Source organism: Zonotrichia albicollis, chromosome 2, assembly GCF_047830755.1.
Source record: "Zonotrichia albicollis isolate bZonAlb1 chromosome 2, bZonAlb1.hap1, whole genome shotgun sequence".
NCBI classification, from domain to species: Eukaryota; Metazoa; Chordata; class Aves; order Passeriformes; family Passerellidae; genus Zonotrichia; species Zonotrichia albicollis.
This window is the reverse complement of record NC_133820.1, coordinates 87,414,688-87,432,540: the sequence shown is the minus strand read 5'-3', so window position 1 is coordinate 87,432,540 and position 17,853 is coordinate 87,414,688. Positions and strand designations below refer to the sequence as shown.

The 17,853-nt window shown below is 36.0% G+C and overlaps 1 protein-coding gene across 8 annotated transcripts in view; it reads right to left on the bottom strand.

The window, feature by feature from the left end:
- The window catches only part of GPC5 (glypican 5), a 610,346-nt gene that overhangs the window by 83,574 nt on the left and 508,919 nt on the right, over positions 1-17,853 (bottom strand). Inside the window, exon 8 of one of the 8 annotated variants that reach the window (XM_074535605.1) lies at positions 17,749-17,804. The exons of the other annotated variants lie outside the window; for them this stretch is intronic. Within the exon in view, the coding sequence (XP_074391706.1) occupies positions 17,764-17,804 (41 nt within the window). The 3' untranslated portion in view covers positions 17,749-17,763. Of the gene's footprint in view, positions 1-17,748; positions 17,805-17,853 lie in introns of those variants that run through there. 8 annotated transcript variants of the gene reach the window in all.

Here is a 17,853-nt window from a genome sequence, read left to right as displayed (position 1 = left end):
GTAGAAATCTCAGGCTTTTCTCTAAGGAGAATGTGTCACCTGCACCATGACATTTAAGCTAAATATAGAGGCTGTCACTTTAAATGTCTCAGTTGATCTCAACTACTGATATAAAGCATAGAAGACAGAGCAGGTCTTTAAGATACTTAGGAGTCAAAAGGTAAAAGGTTTTATGGGCAAAATACCAGACCTTGAACTGTGCTTAGAAAAAAAAATCAGAAGACATGGAAAATGTTACCGGACTGGTGCAGTAGTTCTCTGCACATAAAACACTACCAGTAGCAGAACAGGCATGTTCTTTCATAGATGCACTTTCTGAGTGGTTTGCAGATGCAGATTTCACTTCAGTTGTATACATCTGTAAGTGGTCCACTGGTGACTCTGACAGCATCAGTAAATAGAAAATCTCCAACACATACTTGCATCAAGACTATAAGTATTCTGATAGAATGTGATGCAAAGATAGGAGGTACTTCAAGTCATAAGGCAAACTGAGAAGAATTATTATTTCATATTCTTTTGTCATTAGATATATGACTTCTCTTTTTTTCTGGGACAGGACCAAGGTATTTTTATTACATCTATATAAATCTCATGTCTGTTTCACTTGTATTACTGCAGACATGTTATCATGCTGTAATAAGGAACCAGATGCATAAAAAACTCTGATGTCCAAATATTTAGATAACAGTGTATTCGTTCACCCCTCTAAAAATCCATGACAAATTTCACACAAAAAAAACCCAAAACACTTCAAATCCCATAGAACTATTTATTTAAGAAACCAAAGAGAACAAAAATATATAACTTGTACTTCAGAACCATTTATGTCTTAAATATCCTTATAATTACTGCTGATTAGCTGTAGAAATACCATGTTTAATTGTTTCAAATATCCACTTAACTGCTTAGTGTATATTTATCTGTTACAATTACTTTTTTCTAGAAACACATTTTGACAAAATGCTTAAATCTTAGAAAAAGGCCCTAAATAAAACTAGCTCTTATTTTGGTGATCAGATGCTGGTATCAGCTAGTGCACTACAAAGAAGGATCTTAGAGTTTTGGGATATCCTTCAAGTGCTTACCTTAAAAATTAAACTTTTTCTTCTAGAATTCCTTAGCATGATAAATAGTGCTCATTTTCCCACATATCACATTCTTCGTTAGTATGCGCTTAAAAAACCTGCTTGTGAGTGAACATCCTAATTTTTCAGGTGAGAAAATTAAAGCACAGAAAAAACCCATCAAATGTCCCATTTCATTGGCAGAAAAAGTAAAATAAAAATTCTCACATATATCTAGAGTTCTGTTTTCTTAGCCCAAATCAAAACCAATATTTTTCTTATTTGCAAGTACCTCAGTGACTAATAAATGATAACCAAAATGAATAAGCAGATTTTTTTCAAACTTCAGTACATTGAAGTAGCAATTTTAAAAGAAATTAATGTGTAAGAATTATTTTAATTTTTTTTAAATTTCCTAATCTCTTAATGATTGTGTTCATGTTGTTGATTATCTCTGCTCATTTTACTGAAGTGACAAGAGGTCAGTGTAATGTTTCTTTCCTCAAAAAATAATGTTGTCTCCATAGAGTAATTCATGTTAATTCATGGTCATATGGCCTTTCAATCCATTAATTAAATTAATGAGACTTCACTCCTGTTACCGATGCACCCTTAATTAAAAAACCTGAGAATGAGAAACACAAAAAAGTAACATATGGCATTATCAGTGTTGTGCCCAAGAGAGCGATTTAATAACAGCTCACGATAATTTATTGTTAATAAAACCTAGTCATTCTCTCAAAATGCATATGATAATGTGGAAAATCTGTGAATATTCCGACTTATAGAATCTATTCACTTTTCTCTGCATCAGTCTTGGTGACTAATGCTTCATATTTCCAGTAGTAGCAAGGTGGAATATTCAACTGCGAATCTGAATTTGATTGTATCAGAGCATATTTGATGAGAAGTTGTAACTGCTCTTCTGCTGATGAGATTTTTGGGTAGCTAAAACTCTGTGTCAGAGGAGTTTAGCATGTTTTCTTGACAGACCTGCCTGGAGTCTATTGAACAAAATATTTGCTCAGCATATGATTTACTTTGTTTTTTACTGGATCATTTTCCAAGGCTGTTGATGGAGCCTAGATGAAACAGTAAATCTTAGAAACTGAAGGAAAGGGCTAAAACTAAAAAAAACAGACAATTTTCATTGCCATGCAAACAATAAGGAAGTCAATGTGTTTGGAATAAAAAAAAAATAGTGCGTGGAGACTCCAATAAAGTGAAATTACTCACTTCTCCTAAGTTAATGGCTTAATACACCCCAGTTTTTGTAGTCTTAAGAGGAATTAATTAGGGTTCTGCACAAGCTCTACTTTCTGATATGCACGTCACCATCCCGAATAACTCCTGCTGGGAATCTACCAGGCAGCTGGCATTGAAGCCCTGCCTGAGGGACCCTTCAAGGTGCCTTGAGCACAGCAGCAGGGAAAAGTCAGAAGAGAAGCAGCCCTGAGGTACTCAGATAACCAAAGGAATAGGGATGGAAAATGAACGGAGAGAAATGGCAAGTCTTTTGCTTACAAACATCTAAATTATCTGAGTTTGCCAGTGGTTCCCTGCATGCAACTGCAACTAAAGAAATATTCAAATTTTATTCACAAGAAAAACTTAATTCTTGTCATCTCAAAGATGTATAGTAGAGCTATAAGTCCTTCCTTTCAAGGACAGCACAATCAATCATTTCTCAGCTGCCCTCATTCACACAGAATCCTCTGACTCCCTCTTGGTAGGAGTTCCCAGGTTTCCCCTTTAGGAACTAAATTAATGCTCTGCAGATGGATTTTAGTGGCTCAATTCCAAGCTCTTTGTGTTCATTGGCAGTCCACTGTATCAGGATATATCCAGAATAACTTAATTCAACTCCATGACTAGTTTCCACTGAATGCTTTAAACACTCAATGTTGTATTACATTTCTGCTAATAAGAAATGGGCACAAGCTGCTCACATAATATAAATATGTTAATGCACAGGACTGGGAAGACTTATTTTAATGAAACAAATCTCTAAATGAAAGCAAATGATACCAGCTATAATAATTAATAATCAATGCAATGGTCTCTGTAGTCTAGGATGTTTGTTAAGGATTTTTTTCCATACTGTTTTATTTTTAAAATTTTCTTTATTACTAACATAAAAATTATACTTAATGGCTGTTTTAGAACTAAATGATTCTTCCTAGTTTCAATTCCTCCACCAGTTTTGTAGTCATGGGAAATACCTAAATCTTGCTTACTATTTTTCACCTTTTCTAATAAAAGTTAATGAAAATGATGAAAAATCATGGTTATTTTTTCACAACTATATGGGATTTTTCTCCACATCATGTTTACATTTGCTCTTTAAAGTTTAATGTATCCTGCCTGATGAGGCTTCCTAGAAACAGTATGTGTCAGTAATTAATCCTAGGTGTTTTAATAGAAGCAAATCATTATTTAATTATTTAGATTATTCCAAAATGATCTTCCTTCCCAACCTTGTTTATCATTCTGGCCTTTCACAGTGTGTTTTTTTGCCGCCAGATAGTGGCTTTCTTCTAGTTTAGTTCTCTGAAATAACCACAACTAAGGGCAAAAGAGTGTCAGAGACTGCAAAGCAGGGTCAGAAGTGCAAGAGCAAGTACAGGAGGGAAGAAGCAATTGAAGCAGCACCTCTTTAAATCATCTTAAACTTTTATAGAACTATGCTTGCAGTTGTTACAAATAACTGTGTTATATGTATTTTATATGCATTTTTAATTGCTATCTGGAGAAGCTAGACACATAAAGCCATTTTAATTCTTTGCTCTGCATTTTTTTCTTTCAAATCCTTAACCAAGTTCCCCTTGAAATACCATTTCTCTTTTTTTCAGCAATCCCTGATTCCATTAGAAATAGTCACAATTACGAATTTTCCTTCACAGAAATTTACTACTACATATCCAACCCCTGGCTAATTTGCACAACATTTAAAATAGATCTCCTCATCTCTTATGTGGTAAATTCTTTGAAAAATATTAAGAAGGCAAGAGGGAGAAGGAGAACATTAATTACATTTTGTCTCCACTACTTTGGATACAAAAAGAGAGTCATATTATGCCTGTATTACTCCTGAATTTTATCTTATCACTTTCCTGACAAAAGGATTTTAGTTGCACAAAACATTTTAACATGGATTTTTTTTTTTGCCATCCCTATTCAAACATCTGTTTTGCAATAATATTATTACTTAATGAAAAACAAAATCAGTGAGAGCCCATAATCAAAGGTCTGGTGACACCATCTGCTTTGGACACCTAGTACAGTTGTTTTTGGAAGGAACTCATGCTGCACTGGGAAAACCCAGAATAATCTTTCTGACAAATACACAAGTTTCACGCTCTGCAATATGTGGGTAAGACAGCAGCAATTTCCAGCAAACATCTTGAGCAAATCAACTGGACAGTACCAGATTTACCTCCTGCTTTAACATGGAAGCAAGCCATGGTACTGAGCCACCTCCATTTCCTCTCTCTTTAAACATATGCACACACAGAGCCAGCAGCTCTCTGTCACCCCAACTTCCACTAGCATAACTTATTTGCTAAATAAAATGGAAGATTCCACACAAATTCTGGTATCTTGAAACTCTTTCTTGACTTATTTGGCTGGAGATAAGCTTGGTTTCATGCAGTATGCATAGAGGAAAGAAAAAGATAAAGAGATTTTAATGCTTCACTGGCAAAGAGCCAAAATACAGGGAGCCATAATGAAAATAAAAACTAGAGTATTAAATACCAAAGTGGTCTCTTTTCTAGTGGTAGCAGTCACAGCTATGAGAAATGCTTGTTGTCTGTATAAGTAAGTAAAAGCATTTCAAACTAGTTTTCAGCATCTCCCTCAATGCACCCAGATGCTCTCCACAACACCTGCATTCCTCTGGCCTGACTAGTTCAGGTCACTAAGTGGTTTTATCAGGTATTAAAGACCCATAATCAATGTGTCCCAGGAGGATAAGAAACAAAGTATAGCCATTTTTAGAGCTGATCTACAAGTGGCAAAACCTGTGCTCCAGGTGTTTCTTCTCTTAAGCAGGCTCAAGTACCCTACTCTTTGGTAGGAGGAAGATTCAAATGAGACTATTTTTAAACCTTTCACTTCAGATGAAAGACTGTACAAAAGTAAATGCCATATGCACAAATCCAGGGATATAATAAATAAGTGCAGATTTGCCTCTACATCCAAGTTGAAGAAAAAAAAATCTGTTTTTTATGTTCCACAAGTTTTGTTTTATTTGTTAAAGAATAATAAATTCACAAACAATATTTGCAGCATAGAACAGTATGTGAAGAATAAAAATATATTGTAAAGACAAATCAAAAGTTTAATGATGTCGATAAATCCTTTTTCCACTCTGTGTTTTCTGAGATTTTGAGCAAGACCCCACGAAAGGATTAATATTTTGAGATTTTTTAATCTCAGATGTTCCAAGCGTTCATATCAAAATATGCTGCTGTATAGATAGATAAATTGACAATTTTTGGTGTTTAAATATATAAAGATAAGATTTTATGTCTTTTTTTCCCTTGTGCTGATCTTAAATTGAGTCATTTATGTAGTCATTCACTTACCTTTTATAAGGAACTCTTTGGTTTTCCGACAGTTTAGGTGTTAATTTTGCATTTAAAAGGTAATTATGATACCACAAATCCCTGATGCATTATTTTCCCTTACCTGAAGATCATAAAAAGGGGACAGCGGGGGACTGCAGAACCTAATTTTTTTTTAATTAAAAACTTAGCGGATCACCTTCTAATAGATTTACCTATGCAAAGGGATTTATATATATTCAGTAAAGACATAAAAGTATAGATGGCAATTAAGAACTGTCCTATTAGATATCAGCGTATTCAGCCCTCTTTCCCCATCTGTATAAAGCTAAGTGTTTCCTATCAGATGTCAAACACCCTAAGAACCACAGCCAATAGGTATTGAAGCAAAAAGCAGTATTTAATGATGCACAGCTTCATGCAGGATTGACCCCCACATAAGATGAATAGTCTTAGATTTTAAATTATAATTGGGATCATACAAAGAAAGAAAAGATGTAGATAATTTTATTGCTCTTCTACATGTGGGCAAAAGCCAGAACTCTTGGTAACCCCATGAAAATTCAGCCCTGGAACATTCCCATCCAGGGAGTTGATTAGAAGGAGAGAACTGATAACAAAATATATCTGATCTAGGTAGTCCAGGATAAGCATTCAGCAAATGAAGATGCTCAAAACCTCAAATAAATTTTCTTTCTCAAAATACAGATGGATAACTGTAAAGTACTAAATATGATGTCTAGGATAGGGCATGGGAATCCCACATCTTGTTAGGACTGTTGGCCGCCTTTCAAATTAGTGCAAAGGGGGAAAAATCTTCCTCAGAACAAGGCAGAATTAAAATCCTCTTTTATTTTATATTTAGTTTTTTGAAGCAGTACTTTGATTTGCCCTTTGCAGGTGTTTTGCATAATATATCAGAGAGGGAGGGACAAGCAGTGACTTTTCGAACAATGCTTGTTTCAAAAAACGTAAATGAAGATATCCAGTAAAGGAGTACTCCTAGGCTGAGAATTAGTCTGACCTTTATGAAAATTGCAATGGCCAAGCCTTTGTGCCTGTAATTACAGGAACAGTTGAAGAATTAGCCCTTCTGACAAAAGTCATAATTTCTTTAACCACCAGTCTTCAAAATCAACAGTGCTCTTTAGAAATAAGAAGAAGAAAAAAAAGTAATTATTGAAATACAGGCTTATTATTAAAATGCTAATGAACTCAAAGTGGTGACAATTACAGGTAATAAAAGTGATTTTGCAATATTATTTATCTCAATTCCCTAGTTTTAGGAGTTGTGTTCATTATTCATTTAGGAATATTTAAATACTAGATTTGAATAATATTCATAACACTATGTTTGATGTGTTGGTTGACTCACTGTCTTTCTTTAAAGTGCCTTACACTTACATGACAAGCTTCTATGAGAATTTTTTCCTCTTTCCGCCAGAGCCAGGATACTTTTATTCAGAAAGGCACCTGAAGTAATTCTGAACAGTAAATAGTTGTACAGGGAGTTAATAAAGAACTGTGAAGTGCAGCACAGATATAATAAAAGATTATATCACAATAGATAAAAGGCACAGTGGTGCTTTTCTCACAGGGATTTTGAAAAGGACTTGAGTTCAATTACAGTGTTAGGTACTTTAATCCTCATTCTCTGTTTGCTATAAATAAATCAGAACCATATTTATCAAGTCAAATGATGAATAGCATTCATTATTTTATACTACATTAACCCCCAAAGTTCTTCAGGGTAACAATGATTCACCTCAATAAGTCATGCCCAACTGAGGCCACTTCTAAGAGCTTCAGAGTATCATAAAAAGGCATCCATGCGCTTGTACATGGAATATTCTCTGTTTACTCCCATGCACAGAGAATAAAGGACCCTTTCTTTGTTCCATATTTCTTTTTTAAAAAATTAAATCTTTCTACATTAACTACAATGGATTTTTTTTTATTCATATCTTTTCAGATTCACCCTAATTACTTTCAGTACTTAGCTAAGGGAATGAATTTTGGGGTCTAAAGTTGTCTTAGAGCGCTCTTATGGTTGCTGAGAGAGGTACCAACCTCTACAATGTCACTTTGAGCATCCTCCTGCATTTTCCTGTGGAGATACAGATATAGTAATGTCAACGTCTAGTACGTAAAATAAAGTGAAGAGTTCTGGGAGTTCTCCACAGCACAAGGGAGACATGAAGTTCCTGGAGCAGGTCCAGCAGAGGGATAATATGTTGGCCCAGGGTCTGGAGAATGTCTCTTGCAAGGAAAGGCTGAAGGAGCTGGGCCGGTTTAGCTTTGCAAAGAGGGAACTCAGAGACTCTTTCTCTAAATACCTAAAGTAGAAATGTGAAGAGAATGGACCCAGGCTCTCTCGGTGGTACTGAGCAATACAAGAGGCAACAGGCAGAAACTGATGCATCTGAACAAAAGGAAGAATTTCTTTACTTTGTGAGTGACCATGCACTGAAACAGACTCTCCAGAGAGGTTGTGGAGTCTTCCTCACTGGAATTACTCAAGTACTGTTTGTTTGCAAGCCTGTGCCACATGGATGACTCTGCTTGAGCAGGGAAGTTGGACCATTTGACCCAATGTGGTCACTTCCAACCTGACCCATTCTGTGTTTCTGTGATTCTGTGAGTCCATCTGACAATGCTTCAAACGCAAATTTGTTTTGATTCTTCAAATGCACTTGGCCTTCCCTCCAGTCTCTTATGACTTGAAGCAGTGGATTCCACAGATTCTTATTGCCCACAACAATGTCATGCTACCTGTGAGGGAAAAGCAGGCTTAACCCTTTTTTTAGACCAGTGAGAAAAGAACACTTCTCCAGGATTACTGAACATCAACAACCTGGCCTAAGCAGTAGCTTCAACTTTGATCAGTGGCCCAGTGTTTAAATGTTTTGAATAACAGACTGCTGAGCATATGCAATCAGTGCAGTGCATCCAGAACACGGAAAGCATACTGTGTGTGTTCTGGCCATCTGTGCAGCTCACAGGCAATTGCTCAAGTGAGTCCCAATGTGTCAGGATAACTGCGTGTGCCTTGTACACAACACAGTCCCAGGTTTCCTGAAAGTAGCATCCTAAAAGCAGAAACAGAAGAGATGCATGTCATAGAGCACCCGTGTTACAGTCCCCTTGCCTCAGTTGGATTGCTCCTTACCAGTTATTGATTTACCACCATCAGAAAGGGGCATACATCAAAGAATGCCATATGACCCAAAAAGTACCTGTGTGTAATACGTATATCTATCCAGTTTTTTTTACTTCTCCTGAGTTAAATACTCAAAAATACTCAAATATTTTCTTCCTCAGAATCCTTTGTATCTTTCTAAATATTTTTTATAGATTTTTTCTGAAAACTCACACTCCAAAGAGCTGCAGGAAGGTGAATTGTCATGAAATGAGATCTTGTTTTTCAGGACAGGCTACTGTCTCATTCTCAGCAGAGCCATTTGGCTGCAGACTCTGACTACTGGAGTAACCCTTTTGGTGGTGTGGTTGTAAAAAGCCTGAGAATAGGAAGACAATACATCCCTAATGTATCTTGAGGGTTGTGTTAGTTTCTGGGTCAATTCAGAATGAAGCCTTTGGGTGTGGTTGGAGTTGATTTGTGTTACAATTCTTCTTCTCCCCTCAGAGAGATTCCCTGCTAGATTTATTTCCAGATTAGGGCTGTAAATGTGATGCATACTTAAGGCTACCACAAGGCATGGGAGAGATGGGTAAATATTCTCTTGAGACCAAAATGTGGGTACACATTGCAGGCACTGCAATCAGTGGTAAGATGTTGGAAGCATATATTCAAGTGACAAAAGTTAAATTATTGACAGATACCTGAAAACAAGCTTTTTAAAATAGTATGGCATACATGAAAGATTACTTATTTCTCAGGTCACAACTCTTCCCTCCTCTCTGACTGAAGTATTTTTTTTCAGCTATCACCTTTTCTGGTCAGCATAATTTTATAAAATAAGGTGACTTTACCCACAAATACTGCATAAGAAATTAAAGTAGCTTGCAAACTAAAATGACTCTAAAATTCCATGTTGCTTGCTTACCAGGACCTTACTGTCTTCAAGCTGCTTGTTCTCACCCTAAAGCATTGTTTCCAGTATTGTAGAAATGGAAATTAACACGTGTGGGACTCATGTGTCCATGCTGTTCATTTCTTTCTATTTTTAAAAAGAAAAAGAAAAAGGAGACTATCTACCTGTGCCTTTAGTGTTTTGCTACTGCTCCTCACTGTCCATGATTCTTCAGAAATAGAACCATAAAACCAAAGAATAGCCCCCTCTCTGAAGAGACCTTGGAAGACCATCTGGTCCAACATTCAATGGAAAAAGGAACTTAGTTGGGTTATTTAGCATCCTCTCTAGTCAAGTCATGAAAATCTCCTGTGATGAGGACTTCATCCCTAGGGAAGTTGTTCCAATGATCGATTGCTGTCACTGTAAAAAATGTCCATAATATATCTCTTAATGCATCTGGTACCCACGCTCCTTGTCTACTCCATATGGGTTCTTGTAAAGACAGAGCCTCTGTCATCTTTGTAACTGCTTTTTATGTACTTGAAACTGTGATAAGACCTTCCTGGATCTTTTCTTCTCTAGGCTGAAAAGACAACTGGTGTCACATTTAGTGACCATAGCAGAACATGCAGCCACAAGGCTCTTGATTGCCACTGACTTGCAGAGAGTAGGACACCATTTGTCCTTCATGGCTCTGAAAATCTCTTCTACCTTTTAAACAGAAATATTAATATCTTGGGCAGCACAGTATCTCAGCTGACTGACCTGCACATGTTCAACTTTACCTTTACAGGCAATTTTTCCTTGCTAATTACTCATTTTACTTCTTTTCTGAAGAAAATTTTCAAATAAAAATAACATGGCAGCATTTTCTACCATTTATTTAATTGCCTGCACTACTTTATTCTTTTAATAGATCTACTTTCTCCTCAGTAATTCTTTCTCCACTGATGTATTTGTGCAAGACTGTCTCTTTCCCATTGACCTTTATGGTTAGCCTCAACATACTTTGATTTTTTGCTGCCTTTATCTTATCCTCTATACCAATAATATGCATATTATTACCCTTACATCCAGATAGCATTATTACCATTACAAGTCAATGAATATTTTCACCTTAGATAATAGTTTTTGCTGGGGAGTAAATTCAAAGTTAAGTGTGTTAAGAATGCATAAATTATTTTCCTTGAAGCCTCAGCAGGTACTGAGTCACAACCCATTAATCTTTTCATATACTTCTCAGCACGAGCAATTACTATCCCAATATAATGAGTATATAAAATAAGTCTAGTGATGTGAAATATTAAAATTTAAAACAAGCAGATAATCAGAATTTTAAAGACTATTCAGAGAATGTTAAGTATTGTTAGATAGAACTGAGATCAGTTCAATGCATATACACAGAATCTAACCATTAATAGTAGAGAATGCATTTTCAACTATGAATACTATCCCATAAGATCTAATTAAAAATGCAAATGCAATTCATGCTTCTGATAAACTAGATATATAATGATATAACTTCCTCTACAGAAACAAGGATATGTCTGCATAAACCTAGAATAATGCACTGTTTTGTTGTTCCTTTTACTAGCAATGGATGTACATATGTATACAGCCACTGTACAGTGGCAGAAAACAGAACAATGGAAAAATCTATCCAGAAAGATGATTTGATGTTACAAAGCATAATGAATAACTTGTAAAACCTCATGACAGCCATTGCTGCACTTTTCATGAAATCAAAGTCTGGTGTGGGTCAACAGACCCTATTCTATAAGATAATTTGGGTTAGCTACTGTTGATGAAATAAATTTATATACTGTGAAGTATCTATGAATGCACAAACCTCAGTGAACACTTTCTTTAATTATATCTATAAAAAATCAACCTCTGTCACTATATCAAATTGGAACATAAATCTGTCTACAGTTGGTGTGCAGCAGCAGAACCATTGGAAAACACACTCTGGAATTAAATCTTGCCAGTTACCCTTATGCTGTTGAAATATATTAAACTTTTGAAAAGCAGGAAATTGGATCTTGTCTTCTCTAATTTTGTCTCTTAATGGAACTCACAGTAAATAGATATTACATCAACATGAGCAAGGAGTTCCAATTGCTTGGAGGCTGACTTGTAACAATTCAAAGATCACAGTTATTTCAACAACTGCAAGAAGCTCAGTAGTTACAGCACTCAGTTTTCAAAGACAACCAGAGATCCTTAATAAAAAAGCTCCATCCCTTTTCGATGAGAAAATGAGTCAATCACTTAAATTTATTTCTTAATGTTCAATAGTTTTTCAATTATAGTAGAGAAGGCTATAACAAATAAAACGAGAACTAAACACTAGTAAAGGAAAACAATGCTTTTGGTTAAGATAAATTTCTGCTTGAGGCCTTTCATCTTCTTTGTAAGCTCTTGCTGTGCAGGAAAATAGAAGCTGAGTTCCAGTTCAATTATGTCTGGATTGTCATTAAACTCATATTAAAAGATTCAATATAGCATCATAAGGCTTTAGATCAAGCCTACATTAAAGAGTGAAAAACTGCTTTTTTTCTCTCACATAATTTGCTGAAGTTATCCTTCTCCTATGATTCAGGGATGAATATATGTAGCCTTTGGAATATACATTTGTCCTCCCACGTGGCACTCCTGAATGACCCAGCTTCTCTTTAAGCTTTATGAAAGCCGTGCTAGAGGAGCTTTATTTATTGGAGCAGTATGAAAACTGAACTTACATTTGAATATAGATGAACTCCCCTAAAAGAGTGTGCAAGGAAAATAAGTTCATCTTATCTATTGTGGGTTTAGGAAATGAGAATCAGTATCAAACATACCATTGATATTACTTATCCTACTCTTGCAACTTCAAATAACTGAGACCACATTAAGCCTTTCCACAGAATAGGGAGGAAAAGAATCTGTCATTAATTTCACAGGAATGCACTTAGACGGCATCTAAAAATCAAATTTAACTTAGGTGTAGAGAAAAGGACAAGGCAATCCAGGTCATCTTGAGAAGGATCCATAAGATAGGTTAAATACCTTGGATGCTTTGGAATTGCTCTTTCCGTTAGCTGTAGAAGCTTAGGCAATCTAGGCATCCAAAGTTAGGTGAAATGAATCATACAAAAATCAACAGTCTCTGGAAAATTGTCAAATTTGGCTCTTGAAAGCAAAATGTTCTTACAGAAAAAAAAAATAGCAAGACATTGTATTAAAAGTGTATGGTTTGCTAAGTTTCCTTTTCCTAACAATGAAATTATTGTTTTAACAGTCTGTGAACATATGACTTTAATCAAATGGCATAATAAGTTAGCATAGATGAGTAACTCACAAAGCATACTCAGCAAGTGCCATTTTGCTACATGAATCACTTGCAACTTTTTAAAGATTTACATTATCAGAAATAATTACACACAAAAAATTAGAATATGATTCCTTCTATCATTTGTGGGAGTTTCAGCAAGTTTCTGAACTTCTGAACAACCTGTTTTGTAAAGGTTAGGTAGGTCTCATGGAATATTTCTGTTCTCTGATGAGATGAATCATGATGAGATATGATGTGTTAAAATATCTGAATACGAATTGGAAATGCAATTCCTGCTTGATTTATATGAAAGAGGTAATTGACAGAAACATATCTAAAAGCGTTTGTTTAAATAGACATAAAATTCAAAGCACTCCTGCTATTTTCCCTTACATGCCTCACAAAAAAGTAGCAAAAATAGAAAAAAGCTCTGGTCTAGAATGGATATAATATCATAGGAAGACACACAGCTTGACCTATAAGTGCTGCAGAGTAAATAGTGTCTGACCACTGTTCTTATTGTCCCTTTTTGCCTCCACACTTTTAAAATACTTGACTGTCCACAGCTGGTTACTGACCATCTAGTGTTTGCAGCATCCCTCTGGGAAACAAGGGCCCAGCTTCCTCTTCCCAAATCAGTGCTGCCACCACATCAGTTTGGCATCAGGAGAGGTTTGTGACTTCTGTCTCCATCAGAGAAGCCGAAGCCTGGTCACCAACCCCATAGATGGGTGGCTGCAGGTGCGCTGAGGAGCGTGGGTCAGCCCCACGTCAGATGAGCTCCTGTTCTTACTCTGCTGTTGTTAGACCCATGGTGGCCACACAAAAGGGAACCACTTTTTGGAGGTGCCTTTTTCTCTGTGGTAATCATTTGACAAGAGCAGGTTTTTATCACTGTGTTCTGCTAGATCCTCCTATTATGGAGATTATGGTTCTTAACAAATCACTCCAGCAATCTGATTGCATAAACATAATTACAGATTATGATTATGATGACAGCTTCAGTGCTGAATTTTTTATTTCAGATCTACAATGGAATACCTTCCTTAGAAGTCACATCATAAGTCTTCAATTAAAAAAAAAAAAAAAAAAAAAAAAGAGATATAGTCATAAACCAGCAAGATACAGAGAAGGGAGGTACAATACCAAGAATTTGGATGCTCCTCAGCAAAACCCTCTCTGCCTGGTATTATCTTTCCCTTACTTACAGAATGTCAAACTTTCTTACTTGTAGCAGTCAATCAAAATGAAATTCAATGGAATATCTTTTGTACAGTAGAAGTGAGACTTTGAGTCATGTACTTTTATTTTCTTATAGCTTTTTCTTTGGCCAAGAAATCTGAATTCATTTTAAAGTGGAATTTAATTTTGAGATGAAAAAACCCAAAGATTTTACGCTAATGCAAAATTGTGCATACTAAATTAAGTAGGACTGTAATGAATTAATTCTACATAACACATGGTTAAATTTTATAAGTTTATTAAGCACCGAAACTAACTGAAAATAGTAAATGTATTTTAAGATTTTTTTTATTCTCATTTAGCACCTGGCTATTCATCAATGTTTTAGCTATATTTTCAAGATTTGTTGCAAGATTTCTTCCATCTTCAAGCAAAACTAAAATCAATATTAGGAGTTACCTAATGACTGTATATATAGCATAAGCCTCATGAAATAATATAAGGAGTGAATATAAAAATCATTTAACAGGTACATACAAAAACCTTTTTTGCATTAAATCATGCATTTCAGAAATATTTCAGATGTTTTAAATAACTACCAACAAAAATATCTTTAGTGTTTTGTCACTTTAAATTCTCTTATGAGCTGTAATTCACAGCAAGGGTACTCAAATAAAGGTTGTGATATCACACTGAGCACTTGGTAGAATTTGAATTGGCCTTTGAAAAAAATGAAATAAAACTTACGGTTAACAAAGATGCTTGTTTCAACATTTCTATGTTTTTACCTGTCATTCAACTGGTAGTCAAGTTGAAATAATCTGATTTTCTGAGGGAGCCTTACTTTTAAGGAAATGAGCACCAAGATGCAAAAACTTAACTTTGCCTTATACATAGTGACTTCTGTTAAGACAGAACATATTAGACTTCAATTTATGCTAACCAGGAAAGCCCTTTGCCCAGCAAAAAGGGAAACCTGGGGTTAGGCAGTGTTTTTTGTGATTTTTTTCAGATAATTTTTCTAGATCTTTCTATAAGTCACTTCACAGTTTTCTCATGCAAAATATACATGATATCCATACGCAGGAATCTTTATGCAAATTCTGAAAATGCACAGCTGGAACAGGTATTATAGTCCTAACCAATGCTCTCTTCATGCATGTTGACAATGTTGGGTGGAGCAGAGATCATTGCTGAACTTCTAGAAAGCAGGGAAAGGCACAGGCAGAAAGAACATTAACAGGCCTGTTTGCTGCTGTCCAAAACATTTGTGACAGCAGCAGAGAAACTTGCCTCTGTGCTCAGGCCAGTGCCTGAACAAGGAAGGGAGACAGCATGATGCTCCACCAGAATCAGACAGTCCTGGGGAAAAGAGAGGCAAAAATCCATGCAGAAAGCCCAGGCACCTCAATAAACACACTGAGCAAAATGGCTGTGATTAGTTGAGGTCATGAGGAAAGGCAGGAAAACGGTTAAGAAAGTGGAAATCTGTCAGTCGTACTCACTTGGCTGGTTACAACAGTACTCAAACTTTCTGTTCATCACCTTACTCAGGATCCCTTGGACTTCCTCAAGACTACAAGCTGTCCTCCCAAACACTTTCTCAGGTACTGGCACAGCATCCCTAGCAATGCATCCGTGCTTCCCAATCTCCTCAAGTGCAGGATCAAGTCACAGGTGCTCTTTTGTTCCTGTGTTGGCTTGCCTTTTAGTCTGTTCACATAGATCTTCCTCCAATTCTGAATGACATAAAAAAATTAGTATTTTTTTCTTCAACCAGGTCTCCATAGCAGCAATAATAGGCTTTTCAATCAGCTGGTGCTGCTCTGGATGCCGGTGGCCCTCATCTAAAAGGTGTAAATAGATTAATCCTGGGATTAATCCTGGGCAGGAAACCCACAGAAAAGGTAGCACAGAGGTGAGGCGCTGAAGAAACAAGAAAGAACAAGGGTTGTGGGCAAAATGTTTAACTAGAAATATCTCCTGCTAACTTCAGAATGAGGATTCACAGCTCATGTGAACTTTTTTCTTTGATGAAATCTCAAATCACTTTGTCAAAAAGGAGAGGAAATGCAGAGAGTTTAATTACTGTCTCTCAAAACAATAGGTAGAAAAGTTAGGCCAATGTTTAGGTCTTCTGAATTGCTTTTCACTGGCCAGAGTGGATTGCAGTAGCAATGCAAAGAAAAGATATGTATATTGATCGGTGTTTTAAAGGAATTTATCCCCAGGAGATAATTTCACTACCTTTAAACTGAGAGTGATAATAACTGCTGCCCAGTTCTGACATATGTAACAGCACTACACTTAAGAGAGATTCATTTGGCTGGTATTATCAGATTAAATGGTGTGTGGTCATTGGTAAACAGATGTAAAATTTCCAGGCTTTCAGCTGTAAAATGAAAATGGAGAAATAAAAGTGAAGTTAAGTGAACAGGATATTTAACTCCTGTGCCCTTATTTCTGAAGTGATGTAAATGCAAGATATATTTAAAATTTTCAAATCAGGACATTTCATTAACTGGAAAAAACAATGACGGTGAGGAATCCATTATATAGTAATATAAAAGTTAGTACCAGACAGCACTTACAGTACAAAAGAAAGAAAAAAAAATCACTTAACATATGTTCTCAGTGTAAGCCATGTGACTAAAGAGAAAAAAAAAAAAAAAGTGGGGACATATGGTAACTGCCTTCTGAATATAGTAAAAGTAAGTTGAAATAACTCAGGACTGAGATGGTGAGAAGTCCCATGAGGAACCAAGAGTTTTAATTCCTTGTTTCACCTCTTTCTTCTTGCCGCTGCTTTTAGCTCAAATGCACCATATATGTGAACTCTATCAGAGTTTCTTTAGTGGAGGTATAATTTAGTATAATGACTCTAAAGGATGTTTTATACTGTCAAAATAAGTCCAAAAGAGGGAAATGCTGAAAACCTGAGGCTTCCATTGGAGGGAAGCTGCAATTTATAAATATCTTAGTTGAAAAGTATCATGTTAACTCAATAAACAAATTGCCCCAGAAATGCTCTTTGTGGCATCTTCTTTTCCCCAACAGAAATACCCTCAGCAAAGAAGAAACAACTACATCCAGCATGTGGACTTCAGATGCTGGAATTTATATATGGGCAATATTAGCTTGTTTTCATGACAGAAAATGAAAGCAGAACAAGCCATTGTACGTGGTGTTGTGAGAACAATTGAATGCAAGTGGCAGTGGGAGGCCTCTTTGAGGGCTCAGTGGGGTTTCACCAGCTGTACCTGCTTTCTAGTATTGCAAGAAACTCATGTGTGTGTGTTCCAGCACATGCAGAGGCATCCAAAGCATACCCTCTTACATATGGACCAACACACTAGGAAGAGCAGTTAGCCTTTGCCCTGGATGGAACTTTTATTTCCTCTTCTTCACTCCTTGGATGAACAGACATATTTTTAGATCATAATGCCAACTGCTTCCATTGAGGAAAGAAAATTATTAAATGAAAAACCAGTCAGCCTATCCATACTTAGCATTTTTTTCTGTGTTAAGAAATATAGAAGCACTCTACCTTGTCAAGCAGAAGCAGTGAAGACAATATGGAAATAATGCATTCTTCATTATTCCCTCAGAAAGGTTTTGTGAGTAAAGTGAAAATAAGCTGTAAGAAAAGGAATACAGGTTTGTCTAAAAAAGTGCATGAGACCACA